The following is a 24324-nucleotide window of genomic DNA, read 5'->3' as shown; positions in this document are numbered from 1 at the left end:
TCCACCGCGTCATCAGTGCCCGAAGGTGGGGTTGGTGAAAGGGCCTTTCTACTGTATGTGGAGTTTATATGTTCTCCTTGTGTCTATTTGGAAATATATACGGTAACTACATTTTACAGTAAATGTGTTTCTTCTTCGATTGTCTCTTTTACCTCTCACCTTTTACCTCTTTGTCATCACAAATACGAAATTCACACTTTTTTACCTCAAAGTCGTACTATTTGTCACACGTTACAGCAGTGAAATTTGTTCTCCGCATTTGACCAATCTCTTGGAGCGGTGAGCCGCAGCCGTGCTCGGGAATCATTTGATTAGTAGATTTGACCCCCCCCCCCAACCCAACCCAACCCAACCCAACCCAACCCAACCCAACCCAACCCAACCCAACCCAACCCATTGATGCTGAGTGCCAAGCAGGGAGGCATTGGGTCCCATTTTTTTTACAGTCTTTGGTATATGACCCGGCCAGGGATCGAACCCCCGACCTCCCAGTTTCAGGGCGGACACTCTAACCACAAGGCCACTGTCTGGTCCTGTGACAAAATCTGCCTGTGATGTGACAATACAGATGAGCGGTTATAGGGCTTCAGTGTAGAGGTCTTCAGGAAAACCAGAGACCCGGAAATACCTGGGATCTGACCCGGACAATTATGCTAACAATGTAACCCTGTAATGTTAACTCTAATTCCAACTCTTGGAATGTACCACTTATCTTTTAACCTGTAAGAGCACACGCACACACACGCGCACGCACGCACACACACACACACACACACACACACACACACACACACACACACACACAGAATGTATTGTGTTCGTCAGGTTATTTCCATGAAAATGTCCCTTCAATGGGGGAATCCCCCCGTATCACGCACGCACGCACGCGCACGCGCATGCGCATGCAATGTGCAGTGCCAATCAGATCAGAACAGAAGCTCACAGCGTTGCTTTGTCTCTGTCTGCTGGCCTGAAACCGACAGGCGACAGCCTCATGCTGCTACAGTATGAGGTCATATCCTGTTACTATGAGGTCATATCCTGTTCCTTATGAGGTCATAGGATAATATGCTGAACCTGGATGACATCATGTGTGTGTGAAGCCATCCAAAGGTGTCACAATGGAAGTAAACGCTGCATGGAGCATTTTGAGCGTATATGGGCACATGTTTATGCATATGCATTTTTGCAATAAGGGTGTCTGTCAATCAATCAATCAATCAATCAGCCAACCAACCAACGAACAACAGCAGTCTCGATCACTGTCACTTTCAACAATTGTGATTGCTATTGTATTATACAACTATTAGAGGGATTTGTTTTAGTAATCAGGTGAAGAACTGCAGCCTCTCTCTGACCTGCCTTCTGGCTCCAACACAACATTTCTCCCTGGCGGTATTTTCTTTCCTGACTCCTCACCTACCAGAACACTTTTAGCTCAGTCTCAGCAGGTCAAAATGGAGCTTCAGTTTCAGCCCAGAGAGAAGAGCCAGTTGTTTCATTACAGGCGTGTAGTATAAACCATTAAAATCGGTTAGTGCAGTCGGTAGCACTGCATGTTGCCTCACAGCTAGAAGGTCCTGGGTTCCATTCCTGCTGGGGATGCTGTGGGCACTGGGGGTGTGTTCTCTCCTCCACGTCATCAGTGCCCAGGCCCCATCCCCCAGGTGGGGTTAGCAAAAGGGCCTATCTGTGTGGAGTTTGCATGTTCTCCCTGTGTCTCCTATAGGTATAGGGTACCCTCACAAAAAACATGCAGTAATCCTGGTCTCTATACTGTCTCCCCCTGGCCAGCTGGGGCGCCTGATGGAGTGGAAAACGTGTTTCTTCCACACGCTACATCCTACTGAGGAAACTCCCCCTGTCAGGGGATAAGAAAGGGGCCTGCTCACTCCTCATGCATTGAAGGAAGCATGAGCTCAGTTTGGGGCTCTCCCCAGGTTGGCAGAGGGAGAGTAGGGAGGGCATACTTTAGTCCGACATACCAATTGTCCAACATGCGTGGCCAAGACTCAACCGTGGGCGGCTCCGACATGCGTTGCCAGTTAAGACACATATACGCTAGGGTTAGGGTTAGGTTAGAGGTTTGTGGTATAGGATCATAGGGTGTCTTTTACATGTCGGACAGTTAGTAGTTAGTAGGTCGGACCAAAGATATGCACCCGGAGAGTAGTGCTATTATTTTATATTTTTTATCCCACGATTTTGCAACCCATTTTTTTCACCCAGTGTCAATTATCTAATGTAATCCTGGGCTCTACACTTCCTCTGCCAACCTGGGGGGGCAGCAGATTGACCTCATGCTTCCTTCTATGCATGAGTAGTCCAAGCTGCTTCTTTTCACCTGACAGGAGAGAGTTTCCCCGGCCGGACGTAGCAAGTGGAAGGAACACGTTATTCTGACCAGTTCCTTTCCCAGGCTGGCCAGGGGAAGGTAGTTTAAAGACCAGGATTACTGCATGTTTTTTGTAAGGGTATACCCATACCCCTAGGGCACACGGGGAGAACGAGTAGTGCTATTAGAGCTTATAGGCAATTTTGCCAGCGGGTGAAAAATCAGCATCTCCAAATCTGAGGCCATACATGCATGGTTTTCAGCAGGAAACCAATTAGAGAATGAGACTTTGCACCCCACGCGCAGGAGTTTAAGTATCTCTGGGTCTTGTTCACGAGTGAGTGGAGGACGGAGCAGGAGGTCAGACGAAGAATCAGAGCAGCAGGAACTATATATAGCTGATCTACAAGCTCATAACGTGTCGCACTGCGACATGTTGTGAGCTTCTAGATCTGCTATCGTGATGAAAAGAGAGCTGAGCCAGAAGGCAAAGCTGTCATGTCATACAATCAATCAATCAACTTTATTTGTTCAGACTCAGGGTCCAATAACAACAGACAACATAAAACAGTACATACAGAGAAGAAACACCCCTAACCCATAAAAACATAGTTTTTACAATAAATATTCATACCAGTGCTTCCAAAAAGCAGACCGGTACCTGGTGCTACTGAAGCTGGGGTTACATATATATATATATATATATACAATAATGTTGATGATAAGTTGATCGAATTGTTTGTCAAATCTGTTATTGCCATATTTCAGTGAATCTCTAAATTGAAATTAAACGAGAATAATATTTTTTTATGAAATGAAGACGGTCCCAGAATCATCCCACACCATCAACCTCAGTGACGGGATGTCATGCACGAAACTGCATGACATCAAATCTGTCTAAAATAGCATAATACTATATGTTAGTGCAGTGGTCACTGGTTAGCAAACTCTTTTCTCTCTCGAGACCCAAAAATACTTCTAAAACATTTGTTTTATTATAATTAATGGATTCTTGCACTTTGCTGTAAACGGTAATAGTGACTGTCAGTGTGTATTCCTGGTGTGTACTTTGCGTATAAACACAGTAGCTTTATTCATCCTGTCCATCCTGTAACTCGAACTCTGTTTATCGCACAGATACTGCACCCAATGGAAACCACTGGCTGTGTGTGTGGGTGGGTGCGTGGGTGTGCGTGTGTGTGTGTGTGTGTGTGCGTGCGTGCGTGCGACTCGTATGAGTAACATTTCAAGTAGAGCTCACAGCCAATTTGGTTCCAAAACCACTTGCTGTTGTATTCTCATATACTGTTGTACTGTTGTATTTCCAAACAGAAATACACGTTACTGTATATATTCTTATGATCTATTATTAAATATAATGAACTATGTGTACCATTTAATGTCAAATAGCACCTTTAATGTTGCATTGAAGATATAGCATACACAGTATTTTGTAATCAAGGTGTTACAAGCCTATATGGGAGAACATCCGACATCTTGTATAGCTTTTGTGATGCCCTCTATCTATCCATCTATCCATCTATCCATCCATCCATCCATCCATCCATCCATCCATCCATCTAAATAAAAACAATGCATTCTCAATTCCAAGACGCCAAACGGCTGACGACTTTGGACGGATTTTAACCAATGTGGTTAAATGTTTTCCCTTTGTTTTTGCCTCTGGGGACACCACCTCTTTTTTTGGTGTTCAAACAGGAACTCAGTTTGGCCCCTCCCCTTAAATATGGCCACTTCCTCCCGGGTGCTTCTGTGTATTAAAGGCATTATGTAAACTTATGTTAAGTTGCTTGATTCAATATTTTTTATTTCATTTTAGCTTCAAATAATATGAAGCACTATAAGCGGTTATAGTGCCACCATGAGGCCAATTTGAAAAACTCTGATCGAGCTCGGTTGGCCTTCCTCCGGAAGTAGGCCAAGAAAATACAAAAGTTTAAAAAGCAGGTGGCTTGCGCACATCCAGTTCTTGGCTGGTGCTGGACAAAGGTAGAGGTCCGCACACAGGCTTTGCTCCACTGTTGGAGCAAAGCCTGTGTGCGGACCACTTCTTCACTGCAAGAAAATACAAAACTCTGTGTGTGTGTGTGTGTGTGTGTGTGTGTGTGTGCGTGTACTAATGTCTGTGTGTGTGTTGTAATCCACGTTCAAATGTTCAAATTCGACACACGCAGGCAGGAGTGTAGTGCCCGGTGTCGAGTCGGTCGGACCCACGGTTGTCCAGAACCGCCCCAAAAAGGCCTCTGCCCAGGCTCTGGACAGGGCCCCTGCCCGGGGTCCATATGGAGCTGGCCTGACATTATTCTGCATAGACTCCATATTTGGGCATGCCAGACAAAGAACTCCATATATGGGCATAAAAGGGTCACAGACATAATATCTGGGTGGGGGGAATTTCCAACTTGCATCGTTCCAAGTAGGCCAGTGCTCAACGGGCACCACTCTAGTCTTTAAGTCAAATTTGAATGCCTATAACTTTACATGTACGGTATATGTAACAGACTATTTGTGAGGGGCGCTAGCCCCTTCTATGAACAGCTTTTGTCCTCACACGTCTCAAGATTTGCCATTGACAATGAACGGAGAAATTACGTCAGAATTCCGCTAAATATGACTTAAATTAAACATCAAAACATTAAACACCATTGACATTGACAAGAGCGCACCTCCTTTCACAAGGGTGTGATTTTTCTATAATAGGGTATTGATATACCTTTACTTAAGTAAAACATGTGAGTAGTAGAATAGTTCTATAAATACAGATTGTTTATCATGCAGTAATTGCATGGGACAGTGGCAGGCTGCCACACTGATGATGCTGCACCTGCGGTTGAGTTTCAGCCACCTTGAATGAACTGAAACTCACACCTGCACATTCCACACTGATTGGCTGGCTCGTTATAGTTGTGAAAATGAGCACAGGTGTTTATGTACATCCTTCAGACAACTCTCTCACTGTGTGGGACTGTTGATTTCCTCGACTAAAACTAAGACGGAAAGAATGTTCGTCGACTACGTTTTTCCACTATAACAAAAACTAAATGGAAACTAAATCAAAACTTATATACTTTTATGACTAAAACTAAGAATAAATATACTGACAATTTCATCAACAAATAAAAACTAGACAATCCAATTCTAGTTTTGTGAGAGAAGCACCATGTGCGAATTTCAGTACACGCAAAAATTGCTGATTGATTCCAACCCTGCCAGCATTCCGCTTGGATCAGTCGACAGCACCGCTCAACACCTCTAGGCGCAGGCCCTTGGCTGGCCACAGACATTCACTATAGTTGAGGGCACGCGATAGGGCCGGGGCCGGGCACTCGCCTCTCTCCAACGCACCTCTCGGGGCTCGAGAACTATATGCTTGCCCTGAATTCAAACCGTCGTCGGTTGCAATTAACGACAAACAGGACGGTAACGGTTTTTTTTCTAAGTAATAATGAAGAGCTGTGACAATAATAAACATTCGGTACAAACGGTGATTGAAGTGCTGAAGCATCAAACCAATCAACCGAGTACAACAACTACTAGACCAATGTTTATGTAACAGCGGTGTGTTTGTGCGTGCGTGCGTGCGAGCTCACGTACACACACGCACACACACACACACGCACACGCACACACACACACACACACACACACACACACACACAGAGAGAGTGAGAGTGAGAGAGAGAGCGGGCGGGAGTAGTTTATAATGGAGCAGGAGTTAGTTTTCGGTGTGTGAAAGGCCCTCTCTGTGCGCGGCTAAAAGGCAGCTCTCTCTTCATTAGGCTCCGTCTGACAGAGAGGCTCTGTCACACACAGGAGCTTTGAAAGATGGTAAGGTCAGATTTACATGTTTATAGAGGGCTGCAAATCCCCACTGATCCTATCTCTCTGACTGTCACTCTATCTGTCTGTCTGTCTGTCTGTCTGTCTGTCTGTCTGTCTGTCTGTCTGTCTGTCTGTCTGTCTGTCTGTCTGTCTGTCTGTCTGTCTGTCTGTCTGTCTGTCTGTCTGTCTGTCTGTCTGTCTGTCTGTCGGTCTGTCTACAGGCAAACTCTTAGCAGGTGTATTTATCTCAGTTTTCTGGAACAAATTTGAAACTAGAAAAAGTGCCCTTCTGGGCACAGGTCTCCACCAGGTTATCCACAGATCCGTGCAGTTAGAGGTAAAAACACTTTTCGGCCAGTTATAGCGCCACCTTGAGGCTGAGTTGAAATTGTTCATGTGGCATTTTGTCCTCGGCCTAGTGGGAATGTGGGTGCACAATTTCACGGAAATCACGCGATGTGTTCATGATTTGCAGCATTTTGTTTGAAACTGAGCACTCCTGTGAACTTTGGAAGCCAATCTTAACCAATCAGGATGGAGTGTGAGAAATATGAAAGACCGGTTTGGTTGAATGGCTCTAGAGAGACTGTGTACCAATTTGCGTGATGTTTGGACAAAATCTGTAGGTGTGCTGTGCAAAAACCTGTTTTGCACAAAGCGGCCTCCTGGTGGCGCTATAACAGGCCGTTCTGGAAAGTTTGGGGCAGAGGTTCATGGTTGGCATCCAGGGAGTGTGTGTGCAAAATTTGGCATTGACCGGGTTAACGGTGGCTGAGATTAGCTGGTCACGGACGGACGGACGGACACACGGACACACGGACACACGGACACACGGACGGACGGACGGAGTGCAAAACATACTCTCCCCATGCCTTCGGCTGGTGGAGACAATGAAAGGAGAGGACCTCTCCTCTCCTCTCTCCTCCACTCTCCCTCCTCCTCTCCTCTCCTCTCCTCTCCTCTCCTCTCCTCTCCTCTCCTCTCCTCTCCTCTCCTCTCCTCTCCTCTCCTCTCCTCTCCTCTCCTCTCCTCTCCTCTCCTCTCCTCTCCTCTCCTCTCCTCTCTCCTCACACCTCCACTCCACTCTACTTCCCTCATCCCATGTCTCCCCTCATCCCATGTCTCCTCTCCTCCCGCATGTCCACTCCTCTCACCTTCTCTCTCCTCTCATCTCCACTCCTCTCACTCCCCTCACCCCACCTAAAGCATAAGGTTCTAATACACTTTCAAATAGTTTGCTGACAGTTGATTGAGTAAAAACTAAAATCATATTGATGTTAAAACATTTTGTTCCTGACCGTGGAAGAGAAGGGTAAATATAAGCATATTAGGAGTTGAATGCCACCTTGACGACGACAGCATTAGCTATAGTGTCCTGTGAGGCTCACAGTGTGAGCCGCCACTTGGCACAACGCCAGGGCAGTGTTGATTTTGACTGAAAATGCATGTCATATTAGTCATCTAAAATGTTTTAGAGTTAGTCTACCGTAGTTTTAGTCGACTAGATTTCACAAGATATTAATCGACTAGGTTGATTTTGTCGACAAAAGTGTATTTTGGCGGTCTTGATGGCATCGAAATGTGTGATTTTACACTTGGTTGGCTGGTTGCATGCTGAAAATAGCAGATCTACAAGCTCACAGCGCACCACAGACCGTTGTGACCTTGTAGATCTGCTATTTGCAGAGCTGAACCAAACCAACGACTTCATCCTCATTTTAGTCTATGTCGTTTTTATTTGTTGATGAAATTGTCAATACTTTCCTTCGTCATAGCTTAGTTTTTATTTAGTTTTCGTCACTGAAAAAAGTTATTCGACCAAAAAATGTCCTCATAGTTCAACACACAAAATCAACACTGGTCTGCCGTGTGTGTGTGTGTGTGTGTGTGTGTGTGTGTGTGTGTGTGTGTGTGTGTGTGTGTGTGTGTGTGTGTGTGTGTGTGTGTGTGTGTGTGTGTGTGTGTGTGTGTGTGTGTGTGTGTGTGTGTGTGTGTGTGTGTGTGTGTGTGTGTGTGTGTGTGTGTGTGTGTGTGCGTGCGTGTGTGCGCATGTGCGTGTGTGGTGTGCGTGTGCGTGCCGCAGTGCCCATGTGTACTTGTGTGTCAGCCTTTGCAGCTTTTGTCCAACGTAAGAAGGAGCCCCCAGCTCCACTGGGTTAGATGAATGTCAGGAACTTCCCGTAAAGATGCCAGCTCATTGTAAAAGCTGCATTTGTATAATTCACATGGGAAACCTCGCTGCTATAATGGGCAGAACGGGGTAAGATGAGACATGTTTCACTCAGAAAGACCGGGAAATCTACCCTTATTTCAGGATGTCTTCAATTATGAGAAAGCATCTATATGACAAAAGGCTATAATAAAGACATGGCTTCATTTAAATCATAAACCAGCAAGCAAACAAAGAAACAACCAAAGGAATACGTTTCATATATCCTCTCTTCATAATGTAAATAGTATCCCAAGCGGCACACTTTACTAATTATTGCGATGGAAATAAGCGAATTAGCACAAAAACCCATAACCCCCATTGAGGGTTTATATTGGGGGAAATAGCCAATAATGCACTTTTGCACAGAATAACACCTGGACATAACAACTACAAATAAAGTTAAGAAAGCCTTCTAGCATGGAATTATCCTTTAACGGTTATAGCCTATTTGAACAATATAAAACCACTTCAATAAAGTGTGTTATTCAGAACCTTTTCATATTTGCAATTGCTAATTAAATATTGCAAACTTCTCTTAAATATGTGTGTTCATCCAAATGAAAGGTCATTCAGCATCATTGATGTAAATGATGGATGTTTTCAGTACATTTACTTAAGAACTGTACTTTTGAGGTTTTTTTACTTTACTTATGTAGCCTATACTAATTTCCAATACTTTTACTTCTACCCCACTACATCTCAAATCCAAATATTATTGTATTGATCAACTACTGTACATCTATTTGTAAACTGTAGTTACTAGTTAGGCCTAATTGTAGATTTTGATTATTACTACAAAACATACATTAACCACTTCAGCCCTATAATACAGTACATTCCGGCCACATGAAAATACCCGATAGCTGCTATTTAAAAGAACAATCACACCTGTGTGAAGTGAGCAGTGCAACTGTACCGTGTGGGGTTGCATTTTTGCCTTTAATGAAGCCTATGGAGCTCTAGAAACATCCCGCTCCCTCCGCTCCTCAAACACCAACCTCCTCAAACCCACAAAGACCAACCTACGCACCATGGGTGACCGGGCTTTCTGCTCGGTCGCCCCCGAACTGTGGAACGCTCTCCCCGCCCACCTGAGAGCCCCACAGTCGGTAGACGCTTTTAAGAGAGGACTCAAAAAACTTTCCTTTTTACCAAAGCATTTTTATAGCCTTGTGTTTTAAATGTTCCTGTTCTTTTAGATGTTTTTAATGGTGTGTTGTTTCTTTTGCTTTTATTCACTGCTGTAGCACTTTGAGAGTCTTGCGAATGTAAAGTGCGTTATAAATAAAATCCATTATTATTATTATTATTATTAAGTGTGCGGATGTGTCTTCCTCCTCTTTGATGTTTGCCTTGATGCCTTAATTGACATCCAGCACCTTGTGGCCTAAATACAGGCAAGAGATGTGCACACGAGTGAGTGAGTGAGTGAGTGAGTGAGTGAGTGAGTGAGTGAGTGAGTGAGTGAGTGAGTGAGTGAGTGAGTGAGTGAGTGAGTGAGTGAGTGAGTGAAACTGAACTACATTTCCTAACCATCTGTCCACTGTACCAAGACAGAGACACATAGGCTACTTCCCACAGATTACAATCACCCACAGGGATTTTGAAAACATGACTAATGCCAAAAGAAAACAATGACAAAGAAAGTACAAGACGCTCTTAATCCAGAGCGATTTACAGTAAGCAAGAACAAGAAACATGGTATCAAATACAAAAAATAGTCATCATGAATCATATGTAAGCGGAAACAAACTGTGGAATATCTATATAATGAAACTATATGCGTATACCGGTACACTATAGAGTGCTATGTCTACATAAAGTGCTGTTTAAGCTACATAAATTGAGCCTATTCATACACCTGCAGGTCATTGAGGCTATAGGGCAAGTGCTACGGCAAGTGCTATATGGGCTAAGATGGAGTCTGAAGATTGGGAGTGAGTCTGCAGTTCTGATTGCTATGGGAGGTGCATTCCATAGTTTTGGGGCCAGAAGGGAGAAGGGTTTGGGATGTGTGGATCATTCTACCTAGTCCCGAGGTAGGAGGAGGATGTCAAATGGAACATAACCGCCCTGTAAAGAGTAAGAGTAAGAGTAAAGACTAATCATTTTGTGTATTCCTGCACTCTGCATTGAGTGATCTCGGTACATATAAATTGATTTATTGGAGATTCTGACTTTAATTTGTACATGGTTGGGTGATGTGACATGCTGTCCTTTGCTGTCCTCAGTGTCAAACACGTATAAATAAAAAATATATTTGTCAAAAACCTTCTGAATGTTGTGCAGGACATTATGCTTTTTGTGAACGTACTCAAGATTAAAACATTTAATTCCTAATTTCTTCAGAATTTTCAACCAAACATAGCAAAACTCATATGGTGCGACTTGTTTCTCAAAGTATAGGAACTTGAATAAAACTAAAGAAAAAAATGCAAAAAATATTTTTTTGTGGTGTCACGTCACTGACCCACATACATTTTGTTTTGATTGTATTGTTCCACTTTTTGCTTTGGCAATGTAAACATACAGTAATTATGTTTTCTCATGCCAATAAAGCTCTTTGAAGAGAGTGAGTGAGTGAGTGAGTGAAAGTTAGTGAGTGAAAGTGAGTGAAAGTGAGTGAGTGAGTGAGTGAGTGAGTGAGTGATTGAATAACTTGTAAATCTGGTGAAGGCACATTCAGAACCATGTCATCTTGCACCATCACATCTAAAATGTTCTGCGTGCGTGCGAGTGTGCGTGCTTGTGTGTGTTGTGTGTTTGTCAGCAGGCGTTAGCCTCGGGTTACCGCAGTGGATCGGTTTCATACACAGTTTTATATCCCGTCTGGAATGTTCTGGAATGTCGTGTAGGCCTAAATCCCTCTGCTGCTGATGGAGACACTAGAACCAGACACTCTGTCATTAGCGCGGCTTGGAAACGGACCAGCCCATTATTTACACGGCTCGTTTGAGGTGCTTGATTCGGATTGCCCAATCCCTGAAATCATCGGTCCGTTATTTACTGGATAATGACCGCTGAAGTCGATAATGGACCGCTGCTAATCAAAGGCTCAGAGCGCCACCTGCGCATATCAATCTGCGCCAGTGTTGTTTTTGGCATCAAATTTCAATTTTAGTTTTAGTTCTTTGTCTTTTGAATAGTTTTCATTTAGTTTTAGTCACATTTTAGTCACCCGGAATGTTTTATTGTTAGTCTAGTTCTAGTCGACTAAATGTCATAAGACTTTAGTCGACTAAATCTACAGGTGATTTAGTCGACTAAAATGTATTTTGGCGGGCCTTGATGCCGTCGTAATGACTGTTTTTTACACTTGCTGAAAATAATAAAATAATTGTATTTGTTGACGAAATTGTCAGTACATTTAGTCTTAGTTTTAGTCATCATAGATAGTTTTCATTAAGTTTCCATTTAGTTTTCGTCAGTGGAAAAAGGTAGTCGACGAACATTTTTCGTCTTAGTTTTAGTCGACGAAAACAACACTGATCTGCGCCACTTGGTTTTGTGCCCTGTATAGGTGCTGCCACACTATCTAAAGAGCCGTGCACGTTTTCGGCTGCGCGCAGCTTCATTTTCCGGGTTTTTAGACGGCTGGTGGATGGAAAAGAAGCTCCACTTCCGCTGACGACTTGCGCGACGGCCAGATTCCCGGAAGCGCTCTCCTCCGCGTCAATCGTCCGCGGATGTGGAGCTTAATTTCCATCCTACCAGCTGTCTAAAAACCAGCTGCGCACACGCCGCACAGCTTCTTAATTCTGTCCGCGGCTGTCGGACGTTTTGCGCTTGCGGTGTGGAAACAGTGTATGACCGTATACAACAACATGGCAGCCATATAAACAAACACACAATGACATTTACAGTGGCAGAAAGTAATTAAGTACATTTACTTATAAGTAGGCTACTGTACTCAAGTACAGTTTTTTGGTATTTGTACTATACTGGAGTACTTCTACTCCACTACATCTCAGAGGAAAATAGTGTACTCTTACGCACACACTCACATGGGGCGGCAGTGGCTCAGGTGTAGAGTGGCCGCTATAGTTCGATGCTCAGAGTTAGTGTCAATGTGTCCTTGAGCAAGACACTGAACCCCAAATTGTTCTCGATGTGCAGGTTGGTGCCTTGCATGGTTTCCTACGCCATTATATAAATGTGTGTGTGTGTGTGTGTGTGTGTGTGTGTGTGTGTGTGTGTGTGTGTGTGTGTGTGTGTGTGTGTGTGTGTGTGTGTGTGTGTGTGTGTGTGTGTGTGTGTGTGTGTGTGTGTGGGTGAATGGGTGAATGTAATGGGGGGGATATCAGGAAAACGTTAATCAAAAATAACAATTCCTGGAAAGGAGCCAGCTTTGGTGGTTCGGGCATCTGGTTAGGATGCCTCTCGGGCAGGTCCTCGACACACGGCCCACTGGGATGAGACCCCCGGGGCAGACCATGGCGCAGTTGGAGGAAACACATCGACTCACTGGCCTTGGAACGTCTCGGGATCCCCCAGGAGGAAGTCATGTTGCTCTGGAGCAACAAGAGTTAAAATATAAAGGTCCTCCTGGGGGTCCTATGGGACGCTCAGGGATCACTGCTGGTAGTGGTCCCTGAACCACTGGGTGAGAACCAATGCACTACAAGACACAATTGCTCTGTCAAATTTGTACTTGCTTTTAAAAATACTAAATGCATTTTCTTTATGTATGCACTGCTGTACTAAAAATAACATATAAATAATAGCCTACTGCTGAGAATAGCAGATCCACAAGCTCACAACACGTTGCAAGTAGATACGTTTTCCCTCACTGTATATTGTATCTTTTCCCTTTTTTGCTTCCCATATGATGAATTCCTGTTCTGTTCTTTACCTACAGAGAAATGTCTATTTGTATGTCTCTAAATGTTTGTATGTCCTTAAATGTTTTGATGAATTGAACAATGTGGACCCTGTTGTAAACAAGTGTAATGCTTAATTGGGTCGTCCACTCACAGTTGACAGTCTTTGTATTGAGTTTGTGCTTAAAATGTACTGTAAATTCTACAAACTGTTAATAAAGATTTCAATCAATCAATCAATCAATTCATAATGCATTTTGTTTTCCTTCTTAGAAAATGTAGTAGGGTGCTGGAGTCAAAAGTACAATATTTGTCTTTGAAATGTATTGGAGTAAAAGTCACAAGTATTCCCAAAAGATTTTGAGGGCATCCCGTTAATGTTTGTTTTTCCTTATACAAACATTAAAAACACCATTGACATGCAGAGTTTATGCAGTTTGTTTTGTCTATGTTTGTTTTGTCTGATAATTACGTCATAAAATATGTATATATAGTGCCCCTCACTTCACATGGGTGTGTTTTTTTTAACCTAAGTAGGCTACATACAATATACCAAGAGTATATGCACACAAATTTATACTTTTATTCTTTGTTTGCTCTTTGCACTCTTGATTTTATCACATTTTTCTTGTTATTAAATAGGCTATCTATCCTGCTGCATTTTCTGAAGGAAGCCAAACAAAAATAAGTACAAACAGTCACAGTCAGACTGACTGTGACTGTTTGTACTTATTTTACACACATTACATACAGTACATTTAATTGAGTACTGTACTGACTGAGTCAGTACAGTACTCAATTAAATGTACTTGGTTAATGACTACGGCCTATTCATAGTTTGGTGGTGAGGTGTAGGACTTTATTATGTGAAGCCACCAGGTGGCAGTAATGGCCACAGTAAGGACGGCAGGCAGGCTGCGCTGCCCCTTAACGCCAAAGAAGGTTGACCCGGATGTTGTTCCTTCCAGAACAACACGAAGCCGCGCGTACATGTGAGTGTTCACGTTCTGTTTATTGATTTACAACGACTTCATTAATGCGTGTGGGAATAATTGAATGTCGCGCGAAGGCCACAGAAGACCTTAACTCTTTGAACAGCTCTGTTGAACAGCTCATACAGGACAACAAAGCAACTGGAATGAATCAGCTGCGTTACGTCAGCTAGCACGTTAGCCTCGACTGTTAGCTCAACTGAACTCCATTGAATGAGAAAATCATGCATTCAGACTCTAGAGAAATTGATTGATTGAAAATGTTATTAATTAACAGATGGCTATAGCTCTGGTCCATAGCTCTAATGCCTTGTTCAGCTAATGGACCGGTGCTACGGTCAATATAACTCTGATCCATAGCTCTAATGCCTTGTTCAGCTAATGGACCAGAGCTAAGGTCAATACAAAAACTGCTAAGAGGATAAAAACCAGAAAAGCTCTTACGTACTCGAAGTACTTATTATACCGAATGTTTCATTTAAGTTTTCAAATAAAGTATAATATATTTTAAAAACAGCAATGCTTAACAGTTAACAAATGTCTGACATGTACGGTATTATATTGGACTTTTGGATATTTCACATAATGTCAAGACTTTGGGTCATTTCATTGTCTACTCAGTCTTGTGTAGACAGTCAGTTTTTAAGTTGCTTGAGTCAGTATATTAATTTAATTTTTTAGCCACCCCGCCCCCTTCCTATACAAACCCATTGTAACTTCAAACTCAATTTTAACCATTACAGATTCATCAATTTGTCACAAATGTGGGCCGAATGTCACAAATGTGGGCTATTTGGAACCCTGAGAGACCCTGGACCCACTTTGGGAACCATTCTCAAGTGGTCCCTGAAGGGGTTCCCAGCTAAATGATGGAGAGTTGGTAACCAAATGGACCCTTATAGATCTTTAACTCTTGAGAGTGACGCTTAACGGGTCCATTTGCTCTCAATAGTTAAATTATTGTTTAAAGTCTACACAGTTGGAGAATGTAGAAGAATGTGATTTTGATGAACGTTTGCCTGTTAACGTATCTGTCCTCTATGGTACCAACATCAATACAGCATGGAATTGTGGACCAAATACTATCCCCACGATAACAAAATATTAACACTTTTTGGTCCGAGAGGCTAAATTAAATCCGTGGCTCAAATGCCAAATAAATGATGGACCTTGATATGAAAAAGGTTGAAAAATCCACTGCTGTACTTTGCTAAAACTTAAAAATATGTGAATATTTCATACATTCAGTTAGTTAAGTTTCTTCACCTCGATAGCAGGCACAGATGTTCTCAGAGGTAATTGGGGTTTACAAAAAAACCCTCTTCACACCACAATGGTCTGAACCCTAGTGATGACCTTTGTGACCCCTGCTCTGATGACCTTTGACCTCCGCTCTGACCCCCAGAGTGATGGAACCTCCAGCGACCACAGCAGAGGAAGACAAAGGAGTGAAGAGGAAGACCAATGAAGATGAGGAGGAGTCGCCTACAATGAAACCTGTACGTTTTCTTTGCTATCGGAGTCAGAAAAGAAAATGTAATGTTTGGTTACCCAGCTGCCCAGCAGTTTTGTGTTCCATATGATTAACTCACTCTCTCTCTCAATCACACACACACACACACACACTGTACTTTTCTCTCACTTCTTTACTTGTCTGTCTGTGTGTCTTTCCGTCTGCCAGTATACAGGACACAGTCAGAAAGTCGCCAGTCATTATAACAGCCTACAGGAGACGGGGTTGGCGGTTCGAAGCCACAGTCGAATCTTTCACATGAGAAACTTCAACAACTGGCTCAAGAGCATCCTGATTGGTGAGAACAGTACACTTTGCAAACATACACAAGAGTCTAGCACGTGTGGAGCATTATTGTCCAGGGTGTTTTACTAGGAAGGGAGAAGAAGTCTGGGACGTGTGGATCGTTGTCCAGGGTGTTTTACTAAGAAGGGAGAAGACGTCTGGGACGTGTGGATCGTTGTCCAGGGGGTTTTAGGGAACGCCTTGCAGTGCGGGGCGTTGTTAGCTTGTAGATCTGCTATTTTTGGCAAACAGGTTTGATTAGGGGGAGAGTAGCCTGACCCAGAGCGAGACATTTCTCGTCTAGAGGGGCGGGTCGCGCCTCAGAAATGCGCGCACCCTGATTGGATCTCATCGATCTGTCCGTCACCCCCGGCCCCTCCTCTCCCCCCTAGTGCAGCGCTACGTCACATCATTTAGAGCGACGCCCACCCGGAAGGGTTGACTCCCACTTTTAGACTTGTTCAGCCCACAGCTTTTTCCAGGCTTTCATCTTTCGCGCAGACGAAATGAAAGCCTGGCTATCGAGGCTAGGGGGAGAGCAGACCAAGTACAGATCCAGAGTTTATTTAATTATTAAGGGTTGGTTAAGAAAGTAAGAATACGCATGAATCCAACATATACTGCTGTTAAACAAGTCAATGAAACTACCGGTATCTATGAAAAATGAATTTTATCTGCATGAAATTGTATACAACATGTATAGGGGGGGTCCCTGCTTCATCTCTCTCTCAGTAGAGGTAACACTGGTATGTCTGGATGTGGGAAAGGTGATTTGCTTATTGTACTGTTGTTGCATTGTAGGTAACATATTGGACCAAGTAAGGGAAAGCAGTACAGACAGAGTAGACATCTCTGTGCTGGACCTGGGATGTGGGAAAGGAGGTGATTTGCTCAAATGGAAGAAAGGGAATATCGCACATCTAGTCTGTGCAGGTAAGATATGTACAGTGTATATTAAGTGTATAATATAATACATTACATTTGAAAATATGTTGTTTGGTAAATTATTTCTCCATTGGCTAAAATTGCCTCCTGGCAATATAATAACCTTCATGCTGTGTTATCTTCCCTTAAACCCATTTAAGACCTGAGACCAATTAAAAAAAAAAAAAATCCTGAGAAATATATGTTTCTATATCTGTAGTGTTCAAACTGTTTCATGCCATGGACCCAATACTTACTGTAAATATTATACACAAATATTCACAATTTTCAAAAATAGCAGATCTACAAGCTCATAGTGAGACACAATGGCTTGTATATCTGCTCTTTCTGAATAGCCAAAGTATAACATATGGTTAAAGTGGTTTAAATGACAGTGATACAGGTACAAGGTTTGTTATGAGAAGTATCCTTTGGCGCTGCGTAACGCTGGCTGCCTGTTACTGCTGTAACAAATCAATTTCCTCTCGGGGATTAAATAAAGTATTTTCCATTTCCATTTCCATTTACAACTTGCGAGTATGACCACAATATGAGACCTGGGTACTTAAGCTATTACTAGGGATAGAATAGAATGCACCCGTTACGCAGTCGATAGACTCAATACCATCTTTTATCATAAAGCAAAGCAAAGCAAAGTTACTATGTTTACCCAGGTAAGAACTTGTTTACAGCCAGGCCCTGCTCATAGAACATCTCATGGTAGGGGTTCAATGCCTTGCTCAAGGGCACTTCAGTGGTGGTAATTTTAACGTGCGACCTAACGAACTAGCGACCTTCCGATATCAAGACCGCTCCGCAAACCTTTCGGCCACCGCTGCCCCCTCATCACATGTTTTGTATATGTTTTGTGTTTTGATAGACGATGTAACCAATGTTGCAGGCTCCCACAGGGGGATGAAAGGACTTGAACAAACCCCATCTCAGTTCTTTGCATAAAATATAATGTGATACTTGACTACTGTATATGACTTGTGGCCTTTTCTATTTTCCTTTCTCTACAAAGAGAGGAGCTGTGTAGTACTGTAGCAATGTATTGTGTATTTATGTATTATTTTATATGATTTTTAGACATCGCAGGGGTGTCTGTAGAACAATGTCGGAGTCGTTACGAGGACATGCAGAAGAAATGTTACCGTGGCGACCGGATGTTTGTCGCTGACTTCATCACTGCTGACTGCACCAAGGTATCTTTTTACTGCATTCTATTTCTACTGATGTAATGTATTCTTTATCATGCTTCTTTTTATTCTGTATGTATGTATTGCACTGGAGCTGTTTCTGGAGCAGATTTCCTTCGGGATTATTAAGTATCTGTCTTGTCTCTCTCTGTCTCTCCAGGAGGTGTTGACAGGCCGGTTTAAAGAGAAGAAGCTGCTGTTCGATGTGTGCAGTTGTCAGTTTGTGTGTCACTACTCGTTTGAGTCGTATCAGCAGGCAGACACGCTGCTGAAGAACGCCTGTGAGTCCCTGAAGCCCGGAGGCTTCTTCATCGGAACCACGACCGACGCCTTCGAACTGGTGTAAGTTATAATAATAATAATGACGACAACATTAATCATAATTTGGTCCCCCGTCCGTGTGAGTCTGGTTTCACCCGTTGAATTAAAGGTTCTTGATAACTGTAAATCTCTCAAGATTAAGAGCGTCTGCTAAATGCCTAAATTGTAACGGATCAACAACTTCTGATATTTTAATACTAGTCCATATCTAGCCAAAAATATCATATCAATAATATGTCTATTTTTATACAACTATTTGGAAATGACTTCAAATGTCTTACAATTCCTCATGTTGAGCACTTGCCTTTGTATACAGATATACAAAAGAAATCCTACGTGAATTCCTACTGTGTGTGTGTGTGTGTGTGTGTGTGTGTGTGTGTGTGTGTGTGTGTGTGTGTGTGTGTGTGTGTGTGTGTGTGTGTGTGTGTGTGTGTGTGTGTGTGTGTGTGTGTGATTTTGAGGGGTGCTAGCCCCTCCTATACACAGGTTTAATGTTTGTCTTTAGTTCAATGTTTGTTTTGTAAAAGCATTGACAACGAAGGGAAGATTCACGTCATAATGTGTCATTTACGTCATATTGTCTCTTTATTGTTAATGGCGTTTAAGGTTTGTGTTTGAATCGTTCGTTTTACATCACCTAATGAACATGAGTTAGACTTTCATATATTAGCGCCCCTCACTTCACAATCAAGTAAACCATTTGTTTCCCTCTGTCCTCTTTCTCTCATCCCTTTCCCTCTCCCCTTCTTTCTGTTTGTCTTTCTCTCTCTGTCTCTGTCTCTCTCTCTCTCTCTCTCAGGAAGCGGTTGGAGCTGTCTGATGGCTTGTCGTTTGGTAACGAGGTGTACAGTGTTCGTTTCGACCAAAAGGGCCAGTATCCTCTGTTTGGATGTCAGTATAACTTCAACCTGGAGGGCGTGGTCGATGTTCCCGAGTTCCTGGTTTACTTTCCTCTGCTTGTAGAGTAAGTGTCTGTCTGTCTGTCTGTCTGTCTGTCTGTCTGTCTGTCGTATTTATCTTAACACTAAATGTAGTCTGAAGAAGACACTGTTTGACAAGGGGTGTGTGTGTGTGTGTGCGCGTGTCCAATCAATCAATCAATCAATGTGTGGTGTATATTCCAGGATTGCTAAACGCTATGGGATGAAGCTGCTGTTTAAATACAGATTCTCTGAGTTCTTTGAGGACAAAATCAAGAACCAACAGAACCGAAACCTGCTGACGAGGATGATGGGCCTGGAGGTAACCACGACAACCACCCAGCAACCACTCGCACAGTAGCCATAGCAACCACATGCAGAGTAACCAAGTATTGCAAGTTTTGCAACAATTTACAGTCCACACACGCTACACTTTCACTCAAGTGACTACTGGCCAATCCTCAAAATTTAGCTGTGGAACTGAGTCTAACTAAGGTCACATTCATACCAGAGAGCTTTGCTGCGATTAAAACGAATCCTGCTGCGCATTTTCAGAAAGTGCACTTTGTTTGGCAGGTGTGAAGGCTCATTCGAATCGTAATGCGTATCAAAGAACCGCATTATACTCCGAGCAAAAACGGGGGTTTCGCTTCGCTTCCAATCGCACTTGATTACGATTCGGTGCAGGTGTGAATGCAATCCGCAGTAAATAAAGGAAATTAAGCAAATAATGTGGCGAGGTGAGGAGCTGAACATAGTTGGAGATGTAGAAGGCATATTTTACGCAGCGCAAAGATGTCCCGACAGTACCTAAATGTCATGCCACCACTCCTACATTCCAAGTGCTTGTCAGGGTGGGGGGTAAAATATGATTATTGTAGGCGGTCGTGGCCTGAAAAGGTGGAGAACCACTGCTCTACAAGATCATCAGAGGTGATTTTAGGTGACATTGATGGGGCCTGTGACGTGCTAGTGTGAGCTTGTAGATCTGCTGTTTTTGAAGAGCCAACATATGGATAAAAGTGGTTAAAATGATTGTGATGCTGTATTAACTACTTTTGCTGGGGGTCCCCTGGGACCCCATTGTCTGTCTGTGTGTATGTCTGTCTCTGTGTGTCTGTCTGTCTCTGTGTGTCTGTCTCTGTGTGTGTCTGTCTCTGTGTGTGTCTGTCTCTGTGTGTCTGTCTGTCTCTGTGTGTATGTCTGTCTCTGTGTGTCTGTCTGTGTCTGTCTAGTCCTATCCTTGTGAAGGCAGCAGCACTCCAGCCACAGAGGCACCAGGGGAATACGACCACGCTGCCAAACACAAGGACTCTGGAGCGTCACTGCCTCTGGTATGCGCACACACACACATACACACACACACAGCGCCTTTTTCCGAAGGCGCTTTACAGAGATTGTGCATTACATTCACACATTCACACACCGATGCCGGATGAAACCATGCAAGGCACCAACCTGCACAACGGGAGCAATTAGAGGTTCAGTGTCTTGCTCAAGGACACTTCGACACTAACTCTGGGGGAACCTTGCGGTTCTACCCCTGAGCCACTGCCGCGGGCTGATAAACGTCTCCATTGTTACAACTTACACTATAGTGTAGTATATACATATTAGTTATGTTACCATACTGCAATAACATTAACATTTTGCATAACTATGATGGATAAAGCACAGGTGGGCATTTAAGACATCCGGGTACCTCAATCATGTAAAATTGTCTATTTCATCCATTATGTTAAATAACTGTAAAATATACATGATGTGAATTGTGAACATGCACGGCCCATCATTATCAGACTTAATTTCATTCCTTCAACTTCTTGTCGACGATCCAAAGTGACTAGATATATATTAGCGTGTCCAAGGCTACTCACTGTCTCGGTTGGGGGGAAAAGAAAAGTGAAATGAAAATTAAATTGATACATTTTCATTTCTCCTAAAATTCTGATTGTTTTTTTTCTTTTCTGCAGGGAACGTTGAGCAAGTCCGAGTGGGAGGCAACAAGTGAGTTGAATGTTTTACTCTGTTGTATTGGTGTTGCCCATTAGTCATGTAATGCTTGATTGATGTTTGATTATTACTATTGGTAATTATATTCTGACTCACAGGTAATAGCTAACGGACCACAGACCCATTCATTCATTTTCATATAAACAAAGGAATAATAAGGTTTTGGTCAACTATAACATCTCGATTTGCTCCTCTGAGCTGCACGCTAGTAGTAGTGCTGCACAATTAAACCAAAAAAAGATTAAGATCTAGATTCATCCTCATTCATTTTAGTTACTCTTATGTTTTTCTTATTGCAGCTTAGTGCAGCCCTAGTACTGTTGTTTCTATCTGTGGTGTTAATCCTTGTCTTACATATAATGGTGTCATAAAGTAATTTGACACTAGAGGTCGCAGTTTACCGAGTATTTTATAATGGCTGATGAGTAGTGAGGCACAAAGCACCAGCAAAGTGCCTCTGACACTCCCTACTTGACTCCCTTTCCATTTTTTTGAGCGGTGCTAGCCCCTCCTATATTCAGCTATAGTGTAGATTTTCATCTTACACAAACATTAAATTCCCATTGAAAATGAATATGTTGTGTTGGCATACATGTACATTTAATGAGTTGTTTTTTCTTTTGGTCTGTAACTTATCATTGCTGTCTGACCAGGTCTCTGTTGAGACCGAGACTTGAGCTCAGCTATGAGATTACCTTTAGAAATAAGAAACTTATTATTATTATGTAATCATATTGAAGTTTGTTTATGTTGTACATAATTGAATGCCAAAGACGAAAAACAGTCTTAAGTCCACACTATTGATCCATAATGTATAAATGATAGATAAGGGTTCAGGACAACGAGGCCTTTTCGTGGAGGGGTCAGAATGAAATTTGGACTTAGACAGTTTTTCGTCTGTGGTACTCACTATTATCTTTGAATATAAAACTAGTTTTATGTTGTTTACCGACACATAATTTGCGCTCTCTCTCTCTCTCTGTCTGTAGGTATATACCTGGTGTTTGCCTTCCAGAAGGTCTCCTGACTGCCAGTCAGATAAACTGATACATGCAGAGTGAATGGCACAATCCCGATAGACTGACACACACAGAGTGAATGGCACAATCCAGATTTACTGATAGTGTGAATGACAGGCACTGAATGAGTTGAGACACGTTTTGTACAAGGAAACATTGAGTTTTTATTTGAATATTTCTGTACTGTTTCATTAGAAAATGTAAAACCAGCTAAACACAGGATTTGTTTTTCTTCCCTTTTTCCATGTGACATGTTGTGAGTGACCTGTATTAAAAAAAACAAAAAAACAATTGAAAGTAGGATCAAAAGTGCTTAGTGTGGGTTTTGTAAATATTTAACTACCGGTAATGCAAATGATCAAAAAGACTACATTAGATCCACACTTGTACCTTGTTTCATTTTCTGAAAAGTACGTTTTAGACATAAATGGTTTTTCCACACTGATTGCTGGGTGATATCGTCATGAATAATTTATGGTCTTGTGCTGAAAATAGTCCATCTACAAGCTAGGATTGGAATTACAGAAGTGATTGATTGTGAGCTTGTAGATCGGCTATCTTTTTTCTGGAAACTTTTTGAAACATTTTATTGACAATCTTATTGGTTTGCTTCACAGTGAGTACAGAGTTGGGAGTTCTGATTTTGTACATGTTTAAAATGATTACTATCTCCGCACTAGTCTCGTTTAGCCAGACAACTATTCCACAATCTCCGAATGCTATATAGAGTCTGGAGCTACACGTCCCAAAAGCAGAGAAAGGAAGCGGTCATCTATTTGTCATTTCCGTTCACGAAAATATATGTTAAAACCTCTTAGATTTTAGCATTTTCAATTCTGATAAGCAACATGCTCTACAGCCTTTGATTATTTTTTTTGCCCTGGATACGTTTCAGTGTACGAGTGCTCCGAACTATATTATTCAGTTAGTATTCACTGAATTAATATTATCATTATGGCCCTGTATAAGTATCAAGTGCGATTGTAACACCTATGAGCATGTTCATTTACCATAAAGTCTGGCTTGAGTTGTCCAAAATTCTACGGATATTTTCAGGCAGGAGGAATTAAAAACGCAGAAGCACGGCAGGTGTAAGGAGTCTCCTAATGGGTGTTTTTGCCTTTCACTCATGGTCTGGTACAACCCAATCTGAGAACCCATCGTCAAACAAATAAGGAAGAACTTCCTTCCTTTGAATTTGCTTGACGCAAGTCGACAGTCTGTCTCGACTCGAGTGAGACTAGCTGGACTATAGTCCAGATAGTCTCACATTGTGAACATGATGATGTTGTATACAACATCATAGTCTCGAGTGAGATTATCTGGACTACAACATCATCATAGCAGCACATACGTGAAACCTCACTGCGACCTGGTCGGCCACAGCCAAGACGCAATGACAATCACTGCACCATTCGAGATGTCTATTAGAGTATACATGTATGGTGTTATGTACATCATAAACGTAACTACCATTATAGATATTATATATGGTGTTGTCATACCTGAAAGTTATGCGTTCCCCATTTACATAACTTTACTTTGTCTACTGAGTGGCAAAATGAAAATAAAACGTTGCTATAAAACTGTGAGTGGGAACAATTACCGGTAGTTTAAGAAAAATGTGTAGCAACCTTGAATTAGAATAAAGAATAATGAAATATGTAAAACAGAGCTGTGTAAATAAATAAAAACATAGCCTATATATGAGCTATAGAATTATATGCTTTTTCTGTCAGAAAATACATAGCCTGCAGCTATATACAAGTAAAGATAAGGTAATAATTAAGATGTAGTATAATACAAATAGACAATTTATAGTAACTACTACTCTCGCTCTCTCTCTCTGTCTCTCTCACTCACACACGTACACACACACGCGCGCGCACACACGCACACACATTCACAGAGAGTGAGCACTGAGC

General features: G+C 42.3%; 1 protein-coding gene across 1 annotated transcript; it reads left to right on the top strand.

The window, feature by feature from the left end:
• Window positions 1–14180: 14180 nt before the first annotated feature.
• Window positions 14181–22844, top strand: rnmt (RNA (guanine-7-) methyltransferase). Its single transcript, XM_083779764.1, has 11 exons — window positions 14181–14202; window positions 15608–15701; window positions 15884–16013; window positions 16802–16933; window positions 18014–18129; window positions 18284–18465; window positions 19247–19411; window positions 19572–19689; window positions 20603–20701; window positions 21341–21374; window positions 22370–22844. The coding sequence occupies exons 2-11, from the start codon at window positions 15612–15614 to the stop codon at window positions 22405–22407; spliced, it is 1104 nt and encodes a 367-aa protein (XP_083635890.1). The 5' UTR covers window positions 14181–14202; window positions 15608–15611; the 3' UTR covers window positions 22408–22844.
• Window positions 22845–24324: the final 1480 nt, after the last annotated feature.

This window comes from Protomyctophum parallelum (genome assembly GCF_964188405.1).
Source record: "Protomyctophum parallelum genome assembly, chromosome: 1".
In the NCBI taxonomy this organism is placed as follows: domain Eukaryota; kingdom Metazoa; phylum Chordata; class Actinopteri; order Myctophiformes; family Myctophidae; genus Protomyctophum; species Protomyctophum parallelum.
The sequence above is the reverse complement of the archived record's forward strand: the minus strand, read 5'-3'. Positions and strand labels throughout refer to the sequence as shown.

Bases quoted from the DNA above. Each gene is read 5' to 3' on its own strand.
- rnmt (XM_083779764.1), top strand. From the start codon at position 15,612: ATGGAACCTCCAGCGACCACAGCAGAGGAAGACAAAGGAGTGAAGAGG. The intron at 16,014-16,801 runs GTGAGAACAGTA...GTTGCATTGTAG, and splicing joins GCTCAAGAGCATCCTGATTG to GTAACATATTGGACCAAGTA. The intron at 18,130-18,283 runs GTATCTTTTTAC...CTGTCTCTCCAG, and splicing joins TCACTGCTGACTGCACCAAG to GAGGTGTTGACAGGCCGGTT.